Below are 21,800 nucleotides of genomic sequence, written 5' to 3'. Positions count from 1 at the left end.
CACACACACAGATGAACATACACACAATGAATACCCCTGTCCTCCAAAAAAGGAATAGCTTGGTGTCATCAGTGTCAATTTCGTAAGCTAGCTATTTACAGAAAAATTGAGTTCAGTAATACTACTGGAATAGAAAACAGTATATTGCATTTTTAAACTATTGTTTAATATGATAATGGTTGTTGGAAAATATTTCAAAAGCACATTCAGAAAACTTAAAACTGAAACAATATCAAATGATTTAAGAACCCTTTTCTTACACACACACACACACACACACGGATGTCTACAGTTTACTTGGAAATGGATCAAAATGTAAGATAGACTGATGAATAGACAATGGATTTATGACCAGATATGTGATAAAACTAACATAATATTAATGGTAGAATCAAGATGGTGGGTATATGAGTAGTCACTATGAAACTGTTTCAATTTCCCTGCCTGCTTGAGAATTTTCATTAAAAATACTAGGAAAGAGATATGGGGACATACGTATATGTATAGCTGATTCACTTTGTTATAAAGCAGAAACTAACACACCATTGTAAAGCAATTATACTCCAATAAAGATGTTAAAAAGTATACTAGGAAAAAAATCCACAAGAACAATAATAAATCACATACACACAGGCCCTGTATTTTTTTTTTTTTTTTTTTTTTTTTTTTTTTTTTTTTGCGGTATGCGGGCCTCTCACTGTTGTGGCCTCCCCCGTTGCGGAGCACAGGCTCCGGACGCGCAGGCCCAGCGGCCATGGCTCACGGGCCCAGCCGCTCCGCGGCATATGGGATCCTCCCAGACCGGGGCACGAACCCGTATCCCCTGCATCGGCAGGCGGACTCTCAACCACTGCGCCACCAGGGAGGCCCAGGCCCTGTATTTAAAAACAAAAACTTACCTCACGAATTAACTCTGGTGAAAAGAAATAAATAGTTTAAAAAGTAAAAACTCTGAGACCAATATATGTAAAATCTAAGGAAGGTACCCAAAGGTGTACTGATAAAAAAAATTTACAGCCTTAAGTGTTTTCCACTGAAGTGAAAAATAAAAATAAACTTACTATCCGACAACTAGTAGAAATAAGTATTAAAGATTTTTAAAAATAATAAATTAAAAACATAATGACAAATCAAAAAGCTCATTCTTAAAAAAAAAAAAAAGTACTAAAACCCCTGGCAGATTTTTTTCTTCATTCCTCACAAATATTTAGCTTTGTAAAAGGATGTAACTGGGACTTCCCTGGTGGTCCAGTGGTTAACACTCCGTGCTTCCACTGCAGTGGGTAAGGGTTCGATCCCTGGTCCCTGATCGGGGAACTAAGATCCTGCATGCCTCATGGTGTGGCCAGAAAAAAAGGTGTAACCACAGACATGATCTTTTCAATTTACAGAATAATTATATCTACAATTTGAGGTTTCTAAATTTGAAAATCTCGAGTGAATAAACTTCTAGGCAGATAAAAATGACATAAGTGACTCAAAAACAAGTAGAAACTTGAATAGACCTGAAAACACTATTAAAAACTAAGGCCTTAAATACCTGTTTGAGAGTGCCTTTGTCATCTTTTAGATCATAAATAAATCAATAAACTCAGTTTAATCTCAATCAAAACCCCAAAAGGGGGCTTCCCTGGTGGCGCAGTGGTTGACAGTCCACCTGCCGATGCAGGGGACGCGGGTTCGTTCCCCGGTCCGGGAGGATCCCACATGCCGCAGAGCGGCTGGGCCCGTGAGCCGTGGCCGCTGGGCCTGCGCATCCGGAGAGGGCCGCGTACCGCAAACCAATCAACCCCAAAAGGATTTTTTCAAATGAGCTTAACAAAATAACCCTAAAACACATCTAGAAAAAAAAAAGCATACAAGGATAACTAGGTAAATTATATGACACCAGAATAGGCTAAGGAGAAAAGTACCCATTTGTAAACAGATACTATAAACCTATGTTATAATACGTGGTAATAATATAGCAGTGCAGGAATAGGCAGCAATCAAATGGAATAAAAGATCCAGAAATAAATCTATGCATATTAAGAAGACATTTCAAATTGTGATAATGAAGCGTTATGCAATACATGACAAAAGGCTATATATGTGCCTAAATATATTTTAGATAAATTAACACATTTCCATGTAAAAATTCAAATCATAAATTCTACAAGAAAAATATAGGTATGTATTCAATAAAATTTTGTGCAGCGGGATTACTTCGTAAGAAAAAGGAAAGAAGAAATTAGGCTATATACAAGTTAAAGCTTTTTGTTGGGTAAAAAGAACAAACTTAAAAGGCAAATGGTAATCTAGGAAAAAGAAGTTGTTACAAGTGAATATGATGAGCTATTCACTAAAAATAAGAGCCTTTTATTTTAGAAATAAAAATAACCAATAAGCATTTTTAAAAACCCTTTCAGATGTATTACTAATAAGAGAAATTTAAATAAGGTTTTTAGTTTATCAACTGGGCAAAAATTTTAAAAAGATATGTAATACCCAGCAGTGGTGAAGCATTGAAGAAACACAATTTCATACCCCAACGAGGGAGGTGTACTTTGGCAATAGACTGAGGTGGGGAGGGGGCAGATGGAGTATTATCAGTACGTTAGAAAATTAGAAAAGGTTTTAGAACTCTACATGTTCTTTGATACAATACATTTCTTGAAATAGTGGGAAAGGAAAATACTGATTTGCACAGAAATTCAGTTAGAAATGTCCACTATAGGGTTGTTTACAATTTTAAAAAACATCCTTAATTTCTATAAATTGTAAGTAAATTATAAGCTTCGTAAAATGAAAGTTTAATCTCATGATAAAATGTTATCAGATTAAACCAAAATAGACAAGAATATGTAACAGTGGTGTCACTAGCTAGTAGGATTGTAAGAGTGTGTTCTTCCTGACTTAATGGTATTTTCTAGATATTTTGAAGTTATAGTCCTATTTCCTAAAAAAGCTTACCACAGAAAGTCCTCTATTTGCAATGTTCCTTTTTCACCAAAATAAAGATTTTATACTTACTTCTCCATCATCAAGGGCATTCATTTCCCCTACCCTCCGTTTCATGAAATCAGTTTCTAGCTGGCTGACTGGAGTTCAAGACCCCTAATCAACCCTTAAGCTTTGAATCTGAGAAATCCTTATCCAGTAAAAAGCTAGTTAAAATAGGAAAATGCTCTTTTTTGGCCTGGAAAAAAAGTAAGCTAGGCTGCTTACTTTTTTCTGACTTCATTCTCACTTAGACACTATGCTTAGAATTGAAAGATGTGCTTACGAATGGAGAAAGTTATTATTTCAAAGCCTCTTTCTGGCCTCATGTCCTTTCCTCCAACCCCAAGAGTATTGTTAAATGATGTAGAAAACTGCCTATGGGGACAGAATGCACAAGAAGTAAAAAACTATTCCTACAGAGTCAGAATGAAAACATACTTCTATTCATCACCCAAACCAAAACATTTCTTCAAATCTAACACTATCAAGTGGTACCACACTTGGGGCACTGGGAAGGGGATCCCTACGTGCAATTATACCTTTCATGTCTTTTATGTCGATCTCATTTGTTTTACAAAATAAACCTCTGAGGTAGTTGGACTACTGCCAGCTTTATTTTACAGATGAAGAAACTGAACTTCTGAAATGATGTGACATGCCCAAGATCACACAATTAATGCCTCTGAAGCAATTCCTGATAGCAAATTCTTCTCAGTGAACAGCAACCATCTCCCCTGTACAAATCTCAGTAGCAAAGAAGCCACATCAATCGACCTAAGAAACAGCAGCAATATATTTGTGAGTAAAACTTTGTTCATGGCTTTAGATTTAGTAGTTTCTGGGGAGAATAATAATGAACATCTCGGGAATTCCCTAACAGTCCAGTGGTTAGGACTCGGCACTTGCACTGCAGTGGCCCAGGTTCAATCCATGGGTGGGGAACTAAGATCCTGCAAGCCGCATGGAGTAGCCAAAAAAAAAAAAAAAAAAAAAGAACATCTTCACTGATAAATGAGAATAAAGACAGGTCTGATAATAACTTTTTCAGAGATAGTTAACAAGGAAAAAGGATATAACCTGATTTCTTAAGAAATGTTTAAGTGATTAAAGGTGGTATAGTTGACCGATCACTCCTTATCTCTAAACATACTTCTTAAAAAAAAATTTTTACTTTATATTATTTTATTTTGGCCATACCTCGCAGCTTGCGGGATCTCAGTTCCCCAACCAGGGATCAAACTTGGGCCCCATGCAGTGGAAGCGCAGAGTCCTGACCACTGGACTGCCAGGGAAGTCCCTAAACATACTTTCTTTACTTGTCTTCTGGGACACCACACTCATTACCTCACTGGCCACCTCTTTTCAATCCTTGATGGCTCCTTCTCTCTTGCTAAGCTTTCACTATTGGAGAGTATCAGGTACAATTCTTTCTTGGACCTCTTAATCTAATTACTCTCAAACTCTCAACCTAAGTGATGTCTTCCAGTCCTAGAGCTTTAAATATGGTCTACTGGTGATGCTTAAAATTTAAGTATCTTCAGTCCCAACCTCTCCTCTGAAATCTAGACTTGAGTATTCAACTGCCTACTTGATTATCTCCACTTGGACATTTAATAGACATTTCAAACCTAACATGTCCAAAACTCTTGATTTTTTAAAACCAGAACCTAATAACTTTCACTAGCTCCACCACTACCACTCTAGTCTAAACCATTAACACCTCAGTTTAAAGTATTCCAATTGTCTCAACTCATCTCCCTGTTCCCATTCTTTTCCCCTCCAGTCTATTATCCACAAAACAGCCAGAACCATATTTTAAAAATGTAAGCCAATTCTTTTGTCACTCCCCTTCTCAAAACACTCCAATGAACTCTCAAGGCATTTTAAACAAAGTACCAATACAATCTCTATCCAACCTCGTTTCCTCCTATTCTTCCTTCCTCTTGCTCACTCATCTCCAGCCAGTGGCCTCTTTGTTCTCTGAATTCATTCATCCCACTCCTGTCCAGGACCAGAGCACTCTCCAACCAGATATCTACATGGTGTGCTTCCTTACATAATATAAGTCTCTGCTAAATGACACCTTCTCAAAGAGTGGTATTCCCTAACCAGCCACTAAAATAGTAGCTCTCAGTATGCCTCTTTTTTGTATAAAGAGGCTATCTTTAGTGTAAAAGGAGGCAAGTAGGTTAAAAATATATACTGTATTTACTTAAACTGAAAACAAATTCACGGGAAGGATACATGAAAAGTTACCTATTAACTCAGCAGATAAGGTAGATGGGTGGGAGGATTTTTCACATTGTTTGTTTTTAAAATATCGTTTGATTTTTTTTGAACCATTTTAATGTTATTTGAATGTCTGTTTAAAAATAAATAAAAAATAGCAGTCCACCACTATTTCTTTACTCTAATTTATTTTTACTCACAGCATCTACACTTACTTGACTTCATATCATATAATTATATAATTATCCATATCTCCACCAGACAGTAAGCTTCAACCAACTCCCTTAGTACTAGAGAATATAATGATTTTCTCCTTAACTAAAAACAAAACATTGAAATGGTTTTCATTATCTTTGTGTCACCTTTTTCCTCCAGCACACTTTATTTATATAACTTTTATTCTATTTATAAATTTGCATGGTATGTCCTTGGCTATATCCAATACATGCACAAGATGAAGACATAAGAGGGCTTGCTTGTTAAATTTGTAAATGTCAAAAAGCCAGGAAGAGAAGCTAATCCCTTGGATGACAGAATCATTATTCAAGAAGGTTTCAAGGACTTCCCTGGTGGCACAGTGGTTAAGAATCGCTTGCCAAAGCAGGGGACACAGGCTCAAGCCCTGGTCCGGGAAGATCCCACATGCCCCGGAGCAACTAAGCCCGTGCACCACAACTACTGAGCCTGCGCTCTAGAGCCCGTGCTCCGCAACAAGAGAAGCCACCGCAATGAGAAACCCACGCACCACAATGAAGAGTAGCCCCCACTCACCACAACTAGAGAAAGCCTGTGCGCAGCAACGAAGACCCAACACAGCCAAAAATAATAAAATTTTTAAAAAGATCTCAAGTTTTAACTACACTCCAGTAGATGATAATTAAAAGGGTTAAAGGTACATATTGCTTAAAAAACATCATCTACATGTATATACAGAATGGGAAAGATTTTAACATACAAAAGATGTGGGTTTATGTTGCCTACATCAGTGATTTCCAGACAAATTTTTCAAAAAACAAAATAGGAAACTACAAAGGTGGCCTCTTCCGTTGTGGAGCACAGGCTCCAGACGCGTAGGCCCAGCGGCCACGGCTCACAGGCCCAGCCGCTCCGCGGCACATGGGATCCTCCCGGACAGGGGCACGAACCTGCGTCCCCCGCATCGGCAGGCAGACTCTCAACCACTGCACCACCAGGGAAGCCCCAAAAGACTAACTTTTTATTGCTTATGCAAAAACACAAAAACAAAACCCGAAGACAAATATCTAAAGAAACTTACCACCTACTAACACTATCATTTCATTAAAAAAGGTTATTTTAACATTAGAAAAGTAGAAATACAGAATGTAAAAAACAAAAAATTCCTTGAATTGGATAAATATAACTTGAAAAGCCACATAACATTTTTCTCTCATTTTTTTGCTTAGAACTGGCAAGACATTACTGTTGTTAATGAAATTTTAGACCATAAACACAAGTGTATGGCTTGAATCAAGAAAAGGGGTAATTTCACTACACTGCATTCAGACCACAACTGCAGAACTAAAGCTGGAAACAGAATCAGGACAAAAAAGAATAGCACTGGGCTTCCCTGGTGGCGCAGTGGTTGAGAGTCCGCCTGCCAATGCAGGGGACACGGGTTCGTGCCCCTGTCCGGGAAGATCCCACATGCCGCGGAGCGGCTGGGCCCGTGAGCCATGGCCACTGAGCCTGCGCGTCCGGAGCCTGTGCTCCGCAACGGGAGAGGCCACAGCAGTGAGAGGTCCGCGTACCACAAAAAAAAATATATATATATAGCACTGACAAAACTGATTGTATCTAGTGATAGAGATGAGGAAGGTAAAGGAAACTGTATCACATGAAATTGTAGGGGTTGTAGTATTTAATTTAGAAGAGGGAGAACTTAACAGAGACCCAATATATTGAGAAAAACCTTACTGTATCTTACTCTTAAAGACAGAACTGCAACCAACGGAAGAAGTTACACAGTAAAGCAGACACTAGCTCAGTTTAGTAAAATCTTTCTATTACATTTTTCAAAAGTGAAATTACCATCCTATGCCCATTTTTTCATGCAAGTGTTTCTCATGGAAAAGCTGGACTCAATAAGATCTCAGGGATATTAGTAGTAAGCAGCACATTGTTTGAGATGATTTCTAAAGTCTCCTCTAATTCTAAAACTTTGTGAATTAGAAGGGAATAAATATTGCCTTTTATAACTTACTGAAAAAGATGAGTGGAAAGAATTTTGGCTTTAGTCAAAAAGACAAATGTTCAGTTATAGGCTTTACCACTTAATAATGTGTGACAGAGAGGCAAAATTATTCACTAACTCTGGACCTTAAGTATTCTGAACTTTAAATGTAAAATAATACCATACTTACACAACTGCTGCATGAATTATGCATAGACACACACAATGTCTGGCACTTAGTAAGTGCTTAATACATAGTAGATATTACTCACTTATTCAGTAAATATTATGTTCCAAAGGATAATATTTTCTATTATTTATTAGCCATTTATATACTTAAATAAGGACTTACTCTCTGCTGTCTCGTTCTTTGCTTTTCAAACCTAAGCAATGCACGCTTAGGATTCATTTCCACTTCCATGCTTCACATAATCTCTATTGGATGAAAGAAATTTTCATAACCTTGCTTTTGTTGGTTTCCTTTCTACCTTTGACACAAAAGTGGGGTTTACTTTTAGTACATGTCAACTATGTCATTCATTTTGGCAAAAGAATTTATAATATACTGTTGCATAATCATTTTAACTAAACTGGACTATATATCCAGTTTAATCAAGCCTACTACCAGACAGATGTTTTCTTACTCTTTTAGATAGCCCACACTGGCTACCTCATTGGTGAGCACTTCTCTCAAGAAATATCTGAGTAAATAAAGACCCATTTCACCAAGGGTAGTTATTAGAAATCTTGGTTTTTTTTGTTTTTTTTTTTTTTTTTTTTGCGGTATGCGGGCCTCTCACTGTTGTGGCCTCCCCCGTTGCGGAGCACAGGCTCCGGACGCGCAGGCCCAGCGGCCATGGCTCACGGGCCCAGCCGCTCCACGGCATATGGGATCCTCCCAGACCGGGGCACGAACCCGTATCCCCTGCATCGGCAGGCGGACTCTCAACCACTGCGCCACCAGGGAGGCCCAGAAATCTTGGTTATTAACAAAAGTTTACGAAATAAAAATAGTCTGAGGTTTCTCCCCATTAGATGAAACCCATTCCTTACTGAAACATATCAATACTTAATGCTCCAGCCAATATTATCTACCCACCAAAATTTTTCAGATGGTATTTAATTCTTTTTTTTCTTATACTTGCAAAATAATTGACAACTATACAGATATTTTAGTTGGCAATTTAATATCATGCTGTCTGTTAGATATTTATTAGAACAGTGTACTGCTTAACCCCCCAATGTTCATGATAAAGAAGAAAAAATATCACTACAGAATTTTGTTGAATAAAAAACATGTTGACAAGTTTAAACATATACAGTATTCAGTACTAGATGAATGATATCAGATGCAACAATAAAACTAGGGTGTTTTTTTTGGGTTTTTTTGCGGTACGTGGGACTCTCACTGTTGTGGCCTCTCCCGTTGCGGAGCACAGGCTCAGTGGCCATGGCTCACGGGCCCAGCCACTACGCGGCACGTGGGATCCTCCCGGACCGGGGCACGAATCCGTGTCCCCTGCATTGGCAGGCGGACTCTCAACCACTGCGCCACCAGGGAAGCCCAATAAAACTAGTTTTGGGGTCTTTTTTTTTTAAGTGATAAAAGGAAACAAGAAACTGATACTTGTAACAAATAAATCCCTAAGCATAGAATTGTTAAAAGCACCTTGATATTTACATTAATAGACATAACACATGATAATTTTACAGTGTAAAGTTGGAAAACATGCAGATGGTTATTTACTTCCATACAAAGTAATTTTAGCACACCACGAAATTTAACAGTAAAATACATTTCAAGTTTGATATAATATAATTCCACATGGTGAATTACAGATTATTTTTTAAGTAAATTGAAATTTAAGAGATATACTAATTCTTTTTTAAAAGTCTACTAAAATACAACTAAAAATAGAACTACCATATGACCCAGCAATCTCATTACTGGGCATACACCCTGAGAAAACCATAATTCAAAAAGAGACATGTGGGCTTCCCTGGTGCCGCAGAGGCTGAGAATCTGCCTGCCAATGCAGGGGACACGGGTTCGAGCCCTTGCCTGGGAAGATCCCACATGCCGCGGAGCAACTGGGCCCGTGAGCCACAACTACTGAGCCTACACGTCTGGAGCCTGTGCTCCGCGACAGTGAGAGGCCCGCGCACCACGATGAAGAGTGGCCCCGCTCGCTGCAACTAGAGAAAGCCCTCGCACAGAAACGAAGACCCGACACAGCCAAAAATAAAATAAAATAAATAAATTTAAAAAACAAACAAAAAAAGAGACATGTACCACAATGTTCACTGCAGCACTATGTACAACAGCCAGGACATGGAACCAACCTAAATGCCCATCGACAGATGAATGGATAAAGAAGACGTGGCACATATATACAATGGAATATTACTCAGCCATAAAAAGAAATGAAATTGAGTTATTTGTAGTGAGGTGGACACCTAGAGTCTGTCATACAGAGGGAAGTAAGTCAGAAAGAGAAAACCAAATACCATATGCTAACACATATATACGGAATCTAAAAAAAAAAAAAAAAAAAGGTACTGATGAACCTAGTGGCAGGGCAGGAATGAAGATGCAGACATAGAAAATGGACTTGAGGACACAGGGGAGTGGGGGTGGGAGGGCAAAACTGGGGCAAAGTGAGAGTAGCATCGACATGTATACACTACCAAATGTAAAATAGCCAGTGGGAAGCAGCAGCATAGCGCAGGGAGATCAGATCGGTGCTTTGCAATGACCTACAGATGTGGGATAGGGAGGGTGGGAGTGAGGCTCAAGAGGGAGGGGATATGGGGGTATATGTATGCATACAGCTGATTCACTTTGTTGTATAACAGAAACTAACACAGTATTGTGAAGCAATTATACTCCAATAAAGATCTATTAAAAAAAAGTCTATTAAAATACAATTAAGGGATAAAAAGTATAAGACAACAAAAAAGCACTTTATGGCAAAATCAACTTAATAAAAGAGCACAAATTCAATTTTAATAAAAAAGTTCAACATGAATTATTTCCTCAAAAAGTAAGCTCTTGTTTAAGCTGAAAATAATAAAATTCATTAATTGAAGAAAACTGAACTTCATGGGTTCTTGTTATGTAGCAATTTCATTTTTCAGAGTTTATAGAGTTGATCATATTATAAAATACTACCGAATAGCAGAAAATATTATTAAAATATGGTTACTGATAAGAATTGGGGAAAAAATTCCAACAGTTTCCATTTTTATGAAAAGCCCATATTAAGACATCTCTTCCTATATCAGTAAGTTAATTTACAAAACTATAGTTCCACTTCATTAGAATTATTACTTTCACATCAAAAGAAAAAGACTAGACTAATACAACTATGAGGTATCAATGAACTTGATTGTCACAGACAACTCAAAGAGCAGGCAGAGAAGCTTTCCATAAATTGTCACAGGGTTGGGGGACTAGGGGACACGGCTGAAAAGAGCACACTGTAGAAGAGACCTTGGTTTTATTTGACTCTGCCTTTCATTAGCAGTTTGGCTTGGACAGCCAAGTCAGTTAACTTTCCAAGTTTTAATGTCTTCCTCTTTCTCTGTCAAATGCATTTAGACTCTTCAGTTTTAAAACACCAAAATTCTACAATATCTGCAAAGTTAGGAAAAAGTAAAAGCAGCACTGGTTTTACTTTTTAAAAAACAATGGCAGAAAAATACAAAATGGTTTGTAACTTGCAATGTAATATTTCCAGAGCTGAATTCCTAAATCATTGCAGCATACCCAGCTAGGGTTATATCAGTGAAGATCTGGATACCGTATTCATAATGTCACTCTCTCCTCTCACATCATTCCTCCACCTGCTCCTCCCCATCCGGCTTCAATCTCTCTTTTGCTTGTTTTAACGCCAGCAAACGGTTGTAAGCTTAATAATCAAATCATTTTAAAAGATATATTTTCAATCAAGTACGTTATCTGCTTCACCACATTTCTCCCAACTGGGTGAATTTTCATTAAGAGAATAAAAATATGAATAAAAAATTCAGAAAGAGAAATGTACCAGGCCTATGTTTTATTTTGAATGCTTAAAAAACAAAACGGAAAGATGTATCCTAACCTATTCCCTTAGGAACGTGAATGCGTTACCCACCCTATGAAAAAACATTCTGCTGGTTCATTTTCCTTCTACACAAACAGCTTCGTCGTCAGGCCCTTCCTGGTCCATTCTTCATCGTGAGCTAGTAATTTTATACTGATCACCTTGGTAATGCTTGGACAGGCACTGTCCTTGTCTTCCAGGAGCTTACATTCTCCAAGTACTCCGCTAAACACTAAAAAAACAGATACTATGACTTAGGGTACAAATCCTACATCTTCCCGCCCCTTGTTAGGCAGCTGCTAATTTTTCTTTTCCTTACATAAAATGAAGGGACCCATACCAAAGCCCACATTTGAATCTCAGGACAATGAAGTCGACAGGAAGCTACTCTCTCCTCCCCCGGGTTACTACAGAGCCACAGACTGAGCGGGTGCTGTCGCCTGGCGGGGTGCGTGACACCACGTCTTCCACGCCCTCCCAACGCGTCCGAAAGGCTCCTCGCCGGACCACCCCAAACCGCCCCACACACCAAAACCAACCACACAAAAAGAAACGACATTGGGAGCTGCTCCGATCGGGAAAACCCCTTCTCCAGCAGCAGCGCAGCCATTCCCTCCGCTGCTCCGCCCGCACCCCTGCAAACTGCTGGGGCGGAGGGGGCTGCACAAAGCCAGGAAAGCCAGAGACGACTCAATACGTGGACACTTGCAGGGGAAGCCGGGACGCAGCGCCCGGGGACGCAGGGTTGGGGGGCGGTGGGGGGGAGGGGCGCCCCCGCCGAGTCCCAGGTCCGGGGCGGGGGCGGCGCGCGAAGCCTCAGGGAAAAGCCCCTCGCCGCCGGCCCGCAACCCCTCCCGCCGCGGGCCGCGCCCGAGCCCCCGCTGCAAACCCGAAGAGAAGGATGTGGAAAGGCGGAGGCGAGGGCATCGGAGCGCATCACTTACCCCTCACTGCTGAGAGGGACCGGACGGGGGGGCGGGGCGCACCGCGTCCCGTGAGTCTCTCGCAAGCGTCCTCCCCCACCCTGTCGTCGTCGCCGCCGCCGCGGTCGAGCTCTCGGCCCCTCGGCGCCGCTGGGCAATAACGTTATTCCGCACACGCTCCGCACATAGCGGTAACAAGGAACGGCCGCCCAGTGCGCAGGCGCCCGGGGAGAGGGCGAGGAGCCCAGCCCTACCCCTGGTCCGGCCCAGTCCCGGCGAACTCCTACTGCGCAAGCGCCAAGCACAGACAATGAAAAGGGGTTGTGCGGGGGGGGGGGTCTCACCCACAGGCCTCTCCAGCTGCCGACTGCGCAGGCGTATACCAAAGACCAGCTTCAACAATGAAGTGGACCGGGCTTTAGCTGGGACCGCAACTGGCAAGGACTACAGTTCCCAGCCGGCAGTGCGCCAACTCCAAACTGTGGTCGGGTCGCTGGGCGTGCTAAGATTGGTAGTGTCAGCCGCCTTCACGATCTACGCTGTTAAGGAGATTCAGAGCTTCTTTTTTTTGAGAATTTATTTCGCGTTGTTGGCAGATGTTGCGGCTGAAGGGTTTTGAGCTTGTTATTTGCGTTCTTGAGAAGGCTCAAGGATCAACAGCATATAAGCGAATTTAGAAGAGTAAAGGCTTTCAGTGAGCCCTTTCTGTCAGTTAGGTGGTCCAGACAGCAGGATGGGATGAAGGCAGGACTAAGCCTGGCTGGGCTACAGAAATGGGCGGAGCCTCCAAGGAGTCTCTTGGCAACCGGAACTTGCCGCCAAACCGCCAAAGCTTGAGCTTGGAGCGCGTTGCCCTCTGGGAATTGTAGTGTCATTGGGAGGGCTCTTAGGAGCTTCGACACTGTAGGCCCGGACACTGCGGACTACAACTTCCGACGTTCACCACGAGGGCCCGTGGGTGGGAAGAGGCCGAAGAGCTCAGTCCGGGATTCTGTGCTCCCCAGGGACAGCAGCAGCAGGAAGTCGGTGGGCCCCTTCCGGGGGCTGAGGCTACTTGCTCTCCGAGGGGAGAACACTGGACCCTTCCCCATACAACTCCCATCTCTGGGCACCGAGTGTGTTCATGGCGAAGTCCCTGGAGAACTCTGCCCTGGAGGAGATTCTGGGGCAGTATCAACGGAGTCTCCGGGGTGAGTTGCTCGGAACCTCTGTGCCCTAAGCCCCTTGATAGCAGGGCCTAATGGGCGGGAGCTGACCGGGGGCGTTTCCTAACACCTTGGTTCGGCCCTAGCCAGAACGCAGAGGAAGAAGATGGATGTTGCTGTGGAAAGATTAAATAGTTGTGTTTGTTTTTACGTTTAAGCAACGTTGTTTCCCTTGATTCCCATAGTTACCTGAACCAACTGCCTGATCTTTTCTTGGGCATCTTTTTTACCCGGCGCCCGCAGAAACTCTTGGACGGCTCAATGCCAGTTTTGCCCAGTTCCCATACTTTATAATCCAGTAAATTCCTGATGCGCTCTTTTTACACATTCAAATTATGGTGTAGTGGATTGAATGTGATTTATTGGACCAGGAAAAAAAAAACCCACTAATAATTATTTTAATCACAACAGCTTTTATTTAGTGGTCTAGGCTATTTCATACATTAAATCACTTAAAACTTACAATCTTGTGAATGTCCCTCTTCTACACATGGGGAAATAGAGGTGCAAAGAGGTTAAGTTAGGCCAAAGCCAACACAGCTAGTTAGTGACAGAACCAGGTATTAAATTCAGTCAGGCCCGTCTGCCTTAAAAGCCTATGTTTTTCTTTATTAATCATTACAATTACTATTACTGAAACTTTTTAGTTAATTCAGGTTTTAATACTATAGTACCCTATGGGTAGCTGAAGAAGTGATATACTTGTAGATAGCTCTATCATGTTGAACATCATATATAACATCTAGAAACCTCATTTCTCTTATTTTAAAGTAGAAGTTATGATGTTGTCTACAGGGTTCTTGTGAGGAGCAAATAATTCATGTAAAGCAGTGATTTTCAGGCTTTTTTTTTTAAACCTTAGCCATAAGTAAGAAATGTATTTTGTATGGGACATAGACATATAGACTAAAAGAAAAGTTTCATTAAAGAATATTTATTCTACTAGATGTAATTCACCCTACTTTCTGTTCTTTTGCATTTTCTTAACCATTTAGGCTATGACCAACAGCTTAAAAAATATTTAAAGCATTTAAAACACTGACTCATTTATTAATTTAGTGCCTACTATATGTTAGACATACCAAATGCTGGAGGTACCATAAGGAACTAGACAAAGTGACTGTCCTCAGGGAGCCTCTGGATTAATGCAGTGAAGCACGATAAACAAAATAATTACAGATTACTATGATAAAAAAGAAGGGTGAATATCAGTGCTTGGCACATAAGCACTCATTAAATGTTAGCTGCTATTTATAATTGGTACTTGTAGCAAAGTGAAGATTTTTCAAGGAGATTAGCAAATGTATCTTCTAGTGAGTCTAGACTTTGAAAGGGTTATTATTTATTGTTTGATTAGCAAATTTATCTTCTAGTGAGTCTAGACTTTGAAAGGGTTATTATTTATTGTTTCCATCTGTCAACAGTGTTACAAACTATCAACATTCTCAGTATTCAAACTGCAAGAATAAAATAATTGGTCTGAATGAATACCTTCATCAGCCTACTGATGTTTCAAGAGCTGTTAGATACAGAAATAACCACTTGTAACTTTTCATTTGAAAGCAAGAAAAATACTGTGCACAATAATACCAGTGGCATTTAATTTTTGAGTTTGATAAAAAAATCTTGTTTTCCATTATGTTTCTCCTAGTGCTTCTCCTCCTTTGACCTTAATTTGAACCTTTATTTAAGTATTAGAGGCTATTTAATATTAGACTTGATGCAGTAGTTAATTTCAAACTAATGTTGTAGTACTATATTTAATACCCATGTTAATGCTTTCAGTAATTATAGTGAAGAGTTTTTATTCAAAGAAAATTCATTTTAAAATAAATTTAAAATTTAGTGTTATAACAATATAAAGTAGTGAAAACATTTATAATCAAGAGCAAATAAAGCAGAGACAAAAGTTTGTTTTTTATTAATTTTTAGTGATAGTTTTAACAATGAATCAAGAAATGAAACTTGAAATTTTTCATGGGTTTTCAGGACTCATTTTATTGTTTGTTAAGTAGCATTTTAATTTTTAGGTTTATTTAGTTTATATAATAGCTTATGGAAGGAAACAAAACAGAACTAATATAGAAGTGAAGCATGATCAGAAGTTCTTCACTTCACATGTATAAATTACCACTCTTAGATAGGATAATTCCCTTTAACGTCAAAATGTGTCTTTCTGAATAAACACAGTATGGTGGCATTATTTTGTATACGAAATTTCATTATTTTAAGCGTTTTGTGCCTAATAACTTGAGAATTGTGTTACTATGCAGTCAGATAAAATGCAATTTAAAGTTCTTTTGTTTTGTTTTGGTTTTGTCTATCCACCATTACTTCCCCAAAATGGCTTGTCTAGTTCATGCTTAAAGAAAAGGTAATAGGTATTCTTGCTCTTTCCTCACAAGTTATTCCTCTGGTTTCTAAATAACTGTACATGTAATCATTACTAATTCTTTCAGTTGTATTTAGCAAGGAAGTGGGCATATAAAAATGCAAAATGCTTTTATAATTTTCCCATGATAGTCTCTCATTTTATATAGCTTTTCCTCATTTCTTTACTTTAAACACAATTTTTGATACTATTGTAGTATATGAAGAATTTGAAGTTCTGATGTGTAAAGCAGAGTCAATGTTGCTTTCTTGCTTTTAAAACTTAAGAATTCTTGCCTCTCCTTGAGTTTGATGACCCTAGAGCAGCCATGGAAGTAGAGAGCCCAACTGCAGGCTCTATGCTCACCTCTTATTCTTTCCCTGACACCTTTCAGATGTAGTCACCCTCTAAGGATAATTTCTGCTTTGGATTGTCTGTGCCCCCACTGTAAGAATTGGACTGGTTGAAAGACTTCTTCAAAGTAAGAGATCTGGCAGAAAAACTAGAAAACTTCATTGCCCCACAGATCTGTAATATTATTCCTACATAGTAGATGATCTGAAAGTTTTCAGTGCGGTATAAAGTGGGCATATCCCAGGTATCCTGGGAGTCACAGAGTTTAATCTAGAACCAGAAGTGACTTGGGAGGTCTTCTGCCAATATGGTTAGGTGTTCATTCACTCTTGGCATCTAAAATTCAAGACTCACAGAATTATATTGATAACTGGGCAGAATAGCAACTACCCCTCCTCTAATTTAAATTCAACACATCATAGTGCAAGGTCATGAGGTATAAAATAAACTAATTTATAGCCAAGAAAAGGTCAGGGAAACCAGAATAACAGGAAATTCAGGCTGTTTTAGATTTTGTACACTTGAATGTAGGGATATGATGTTAGAAAGAAGGAGAGAACTTGTTAGAAATTCAGTGTCCCAGCCTTAACAACTGAATCACGTTTCGTCTATTGCTGCAGTGTTAGCTATGGATACAGTTTTATACCTGTATACATGACTCACCTGTTCTCCAACTTTCTGGCCACCTTTGATTGAGTGGGCATAAAGAAATGGAACAAACTTATACCGAGACAGGAATACATAATTTACTTTCTATATACATTTTATATGCTGATTCCTCCTTTTTCTTTCAACATTTTGGTGTTTTAGGCTCTAGATTGAATTTGTGGAAGAGTATGATAGATTCAGAGAAGAGAATGTGGAACTAGGATCCAAGTTACAACTCTTACTGTTGCTTTTCTAATAACCATCTCTTACCTTAGGCAAGTTAATAAACTGTTCTTGGATTCTTGTTTCCTCATCTGGAATATGAAGAGTTTGGACTAGGTGGAGAATTATTGCCTTTAGGAGCCAAGCAGATGGCAAAATATGTGATGGAGTCAGTGGAAGACACTAGGGAATGGTGAGGCTCTGGCCAAACTGGGCATTTTATGCTTTTTCTAAAAACATTCCAGTTACTTTCTTGCTCCCTCCCTCTTTTTTCCTTCCCTGTCTCTTATTCTTTTCCCTTTGTCCTATACTGTGTGGGTCAAGCAAAACACATGAGAGCTTGGTTTGCCTTCAGGCACTACCTCAGACCCCTGGATCTGTAATGTCCCTTCTATCAACACTGGATTGGAACACATGAATGATAATGGTTCTGTTTCTGTCTTATAAAAATGAGAGTAAGGAACTAGGTTCATAGAAAGTGACAGGTTGAATATGGGAAGAAAATATAAAATTGGGGGGGGTGATCCTTTTCTTTGTAAGTTGATCTAGTTTGATAAAACTGAAGATAATATTGATGGGCCAATTGTACACAAGTAAAATATAGAGCATCTTTCTGATTCCTACAAAGTGTTTTTTTTCATTCCACAGAAGGACTCACATCTGTGGAAAGCCAGTGTTAATCTTGCTAGTCAATACTTTGGTCACTGAATTAACCAGAAGTGATATCATCAGGACCTTTGGCAGACTTGAGAAAACCTGTGTATAACTACTTAAGTAAAAGTTCCTCTTTTTCTCAGTTTTACTCATCAGACTTGTATTTCTTCTTCTTTTTGTTTTTGCTTTTCTTAAATGTTTTCTAAAATTTTAAAATATTCTTTGCCATATACAGTATATATTTATGCACACACACATATTCTCTACAGCTAATGTTTGCTTATGTGTTTAACTCTCAGCCTCATTGAGACCAGGACAGTCAACAACGTAATAAAAGCTCTGGAAGCATTTATTATGAAATGAGAAAATTATTTTGGTGTTTTAGTGCAGACTGAAACATATCTCTCTTTTCTAAAAATTAAAGAAATGGAACTATTGGCTATTAATAAATAAGGATTGGTAATGCAAATGAAGTTTGTAAACATTTGAGTTTACTTTTTTGCTGATAAAATTTACATATATTCATTTTTTGTTTTATATACTTACGTGGCTTTTCTTAGTAGTTTTAACTTTTATGACTATTTCTTCTACCAGAATAGCAAAAAGCTAGTAGAATTCCATTTTTTCTTCCCTACTAATAATGAGGTAAAATAGGCAAAAGACAGGATTTAGCAGCCCAAAAAGGGTGTTTTACAAATAAATAGTCATCCTGAAATAATGTAGAACCAAAACAGTGGTTCAGTGTTATGAGATTGTAAGGGCATTTTCACATGTTGGACATGTTTGGACAGAAAAAAGAGATGAAGTTGTTCTCAAGCTTTTGAGGTACTGAGAATAATTATATTAACTCTTGGGATTTTTAAAAGACTTAAACTCTGATCATTTTACCAGTTTTTGCTAAGGTTTTCCACCTTTTCACTTAGTGATACTCCTTTGAGGATCAAAAGGTAGGGAAAGTAGCTTGACATGCGCTTGTGTACTTGCTAAAGCAACCTTGATTATGGGAGAGCTTCATCAAAGCCCACTGGAATATTTAAAGGAATGATCACCTAAAGTAGCTCTGAAATATGGCCTTAGAGTACAACTGTTGCTTCATGTATTAGGCCTGGAAACAAAATGAAACTAAATATGAATTTCAAGTTTTTAATTACAGTAGATATAACAACTCCAGATACCTGGATCAGAAGTGCCTCATGGTAGTGATGGCCATGGGTTGTGCACTGCCTACCACAGTGGCAGGATGGCTCACTATCCTGACCACTTTTCATCAAGAAATACCTGTAGTTACAAGGTAGCAATGTGGGAAGTCTCTCCTTAAAACCGAACAGGGGCTATCTCGTTTTATTAATCTAAACCAGCAATTATCAACCAGGGTGACTTTTTTTCCATCCAGGAAACATCTGGTAATGTCCACAGGCAGTTTTGGTTGTCATAACTGGCAGGGAGGAGTCTACTGGCATCTAGTGGGTAGAGGCCAGGGACGCTGCTATACAAACACAACACATCACCTTACAGTCAAGAATTATCAGGTCCAAATTTCAGTAGTGCTACGATTGAGAACCATGATCTAGAAGTAGCAAGGCATTGCTCATAACATTTACTTTGTGAGAATCATACTTGAGAATAATTACAATTAAGGGTACAGATTGTATTTGCTGATAATTTTACCTAGGTTCTGCCAGTCTGGCTAGGATTACTTCTTTATCGGAAAGTGACAGGTGTATAAGTCCTCTCAGTTGGTGCCAAAAAAATACCAGGTGTATCCCTCATAATGCATATAGTCAATCTTGATTTGCCAGCATCCATCCATCATTAATAATCTTCTAGACACTGCTCTCTTAAGATGTTTACATTCTTGTTCGGATTATCTTTCACTCCTGGCACCAACCATTTTCACGTTTTTCAGCTTTTAGAGTCTTATGATAGTATTTTTTTTTTGAGATTTTGTAGTTTCTGCACACTACTTTTAATCTCTGTCATTATTATAATTGCCATTTACAAAGCTCTTTTTCTCTGATTTTGGATTATGCTGTTTTTATCTTGGTCATACTACCTGTCAGTTCCCTAGTAAACAGTGACAACAATCTTCTGAACTACCTGAGGCCCAGTCAAGTGTGGACAGACACATGTGTCTCTTACCTTGCCATGGTTTCATTTTTCTGCTTGTCTGTCCTGGTCTAAGCGTGTTTTAAGAACTGCGGCTCGTCTCATGCATGGCCTAGGGAGGTATGGTTCATTGCATGTTTTCTGAGAGACAGCTGAGCACTTCACTGGGTGTGGTTCCGCCTCCCTGTCACCAGGATAATCCTTGTTCACATCTCCCAGTACAGATGGAGAATGTAGACATCAGTAATCCACAGTACGTATATAAGTGATGATCCTTCCTAGACAGGGACATATTTGCCTTTTGTTCAAAAGCATCTTGATGAAGAGAGGCTCAGTGTTGAGCTAGGAGTTAGAAAGTAGAGCAACTGGATTACAAAAATGAATAAAACAGACTTAAATTTCTCGGCAGTCAACAGCTTAATAACCTTTTCAGTGCTCATTGTATTGATTGATATTTGGATAGTGGACCAGCAGAAGTAGTATTTACTTACATTTATGTTCATATGATCCTGTAGGACTCAGAGGTTGTATTTGTGTTTGTATTCTTTATTTTTTTTTTTTTTGCGGTACGTGGGCCTCTCACTGTTGTGGCCTCTCCTGTTGCGGAGCACAGGCTCTGGACGTGTAGACTCAGCGGCCATGGCTCACGGGCCCAGCCGCTCCACGGCATGTGGGATCTTCCCGGACCAGGGCACGAACCTGTGTTCCCTGCATCGGCAGGCGGACCCTCAACCACTGCGCCACCAGGGAAGCCCTGTTTGTATTCTTAATTAAGTTTAATTTTTATTTTTCTTGTGATGAGAACGTTTGAGATTTACTCTTCAAACCTACAACACAGTATTATTAATGATAGTCACGGTGCTGCACATTATATCCCAGGACGTAGTTTAGTTTATAACTGGAAATTTGTAGCTTTTGACCCTCTTTGTCCATCTTGCCCACACACCCAACCCCTGAATCCATATTTTTCTAATTAAAAACCCTCTTCTCTTTTCCCCTCTATCACTGTTTCTTTTCTTTTTCTTTCCTAGCATCTTTATTAGAGTATAATTGCTTTACATTGTTGTGTTAGTTTCTGCTGTATAACAAAGTGAATCAGCTATACGTATACATATATCCCCATATCCCTTCCCTCTTGCGTCTCCCTCCCACAATCCCTATCCCACCCATCTAGGTGGTCACAAAGCACCTAGCTGATCTCCCTGTGCTATGTGGCTGCTTCCCACTAGCTATCTGTTTTACATTTGGTAGTGTATATATGCCGCTCTCTCACTTTGTCCCAGCTTACCCTTCCCGCTCCCCATGTCAAGTCCGTTCTCTATGTCTGCGTCTTTATTCCTGTCCTGCCCCTAGGTTCATCAGAACCTTTTTTTTTTTTTTAGATTCCATATATATGTGTTAGCATATGGTATTTGTTTTTCTCTTTCTGACTTACTTCACTCTGTATGACAGACTCTCGGTCCATCTACATCACTACAAATAGTTCAATTTCGTTTCTTTTTATGTCTGAGTAATATTCCATTGTATATACGTGCCACATTTTTTTTTTTAATGCAGCTCTGCTATATAAAACATGCCTCTTTTTTTTAACATCTTTATTGGAGTATAATTGCTTTACAATGGTGTGTTAGTTTCTGCTTTATAACAAAGTGAATCAGCTATACATATACATATATCCAAATATCGCCTCCCTCCCACCCTCCCAATCCCACCCCTCTAGGTGGTCACAAAGCACTGAGCTGATCTCCCTGTGCTATACGGCTGCTTCCCACTAACTATCTATTTTATATTTGGTAGTGTATATATGTCCATGCCACTATCTCACTTCAT

At 39.4% G+C, this 21,800-nt stretch overlaps 2 protein-coding genes across 14 annotated transcripts in view; one reads left to right on the top strand and one right to left on the bottom strand.

Moving 5' to 3' along the window:
• The window catches only part of CEP170 (centrosomal protein 170), a 145,198-nt gene extending 132,532 nt beyond the window's left edge, over positions 1 to 12,666 (bottom strand). For 3 of the 7 annotated variants that reach the window (XM_082615757.1, XM_082615762.1, XM_082615759.1), the window contains exon 1: positions 12,432 to 12,665. The gene's annotated coding sequence lies outside the window, so the exon portion shown is untranslated. Of the gene's footprint in view, positions 1 to 12,431 lie in introns of all 7 variants that reach the window. The other 4 variants (XM_082615760.1, XM_082615761.1, XM_082615763.1 and 1 more) reach the window with 2 other exon arrangements.
• Positions 12,667 to 13,417: 751 nt separating this feature from the next.
• Positions 13,418 to 21,800, top strand: part of SDCCAG8 (SHH signaling and ciliogenesis regulator SDCCAG8) — a 265,165-nt gene continuing 256,782 nt past the window's right edge. For all 7 annotated transcript variants that reach the window (XR_014293561.1, XM_082615995.1, XM_082615996.1 and 4 more), the window contains exon 1: positions 13,418 to 13,600. Coding sequence is in view for 6 of the 7 variants with exons in the window: in XM_082615995.1 (XP_082472121.1) it covers positions 13,534 to 13,600 (67 nt within the window). In the remaining variant the exon portion in view is untranslated. The remainder of the gene's footprint in view (positions 13,601 to 21,800) is intronic.

Source organism: Mesoplodon mirus, assembly GCF_964341445.2.
Source record: "Mesoplodon mirus genome assembly, chromosome: 3".
NCBI classification, from domain to species: domain Eukaryota; kingdom Metazoa; phylum Chordata; class Mammalia; order Artiodactyla; family Ziphiidae; genus Mesoplodon; species Mesoplodon mirus.
This window is presented reverse-complemented; position numbering and strand designations above follow the sequence as displayed.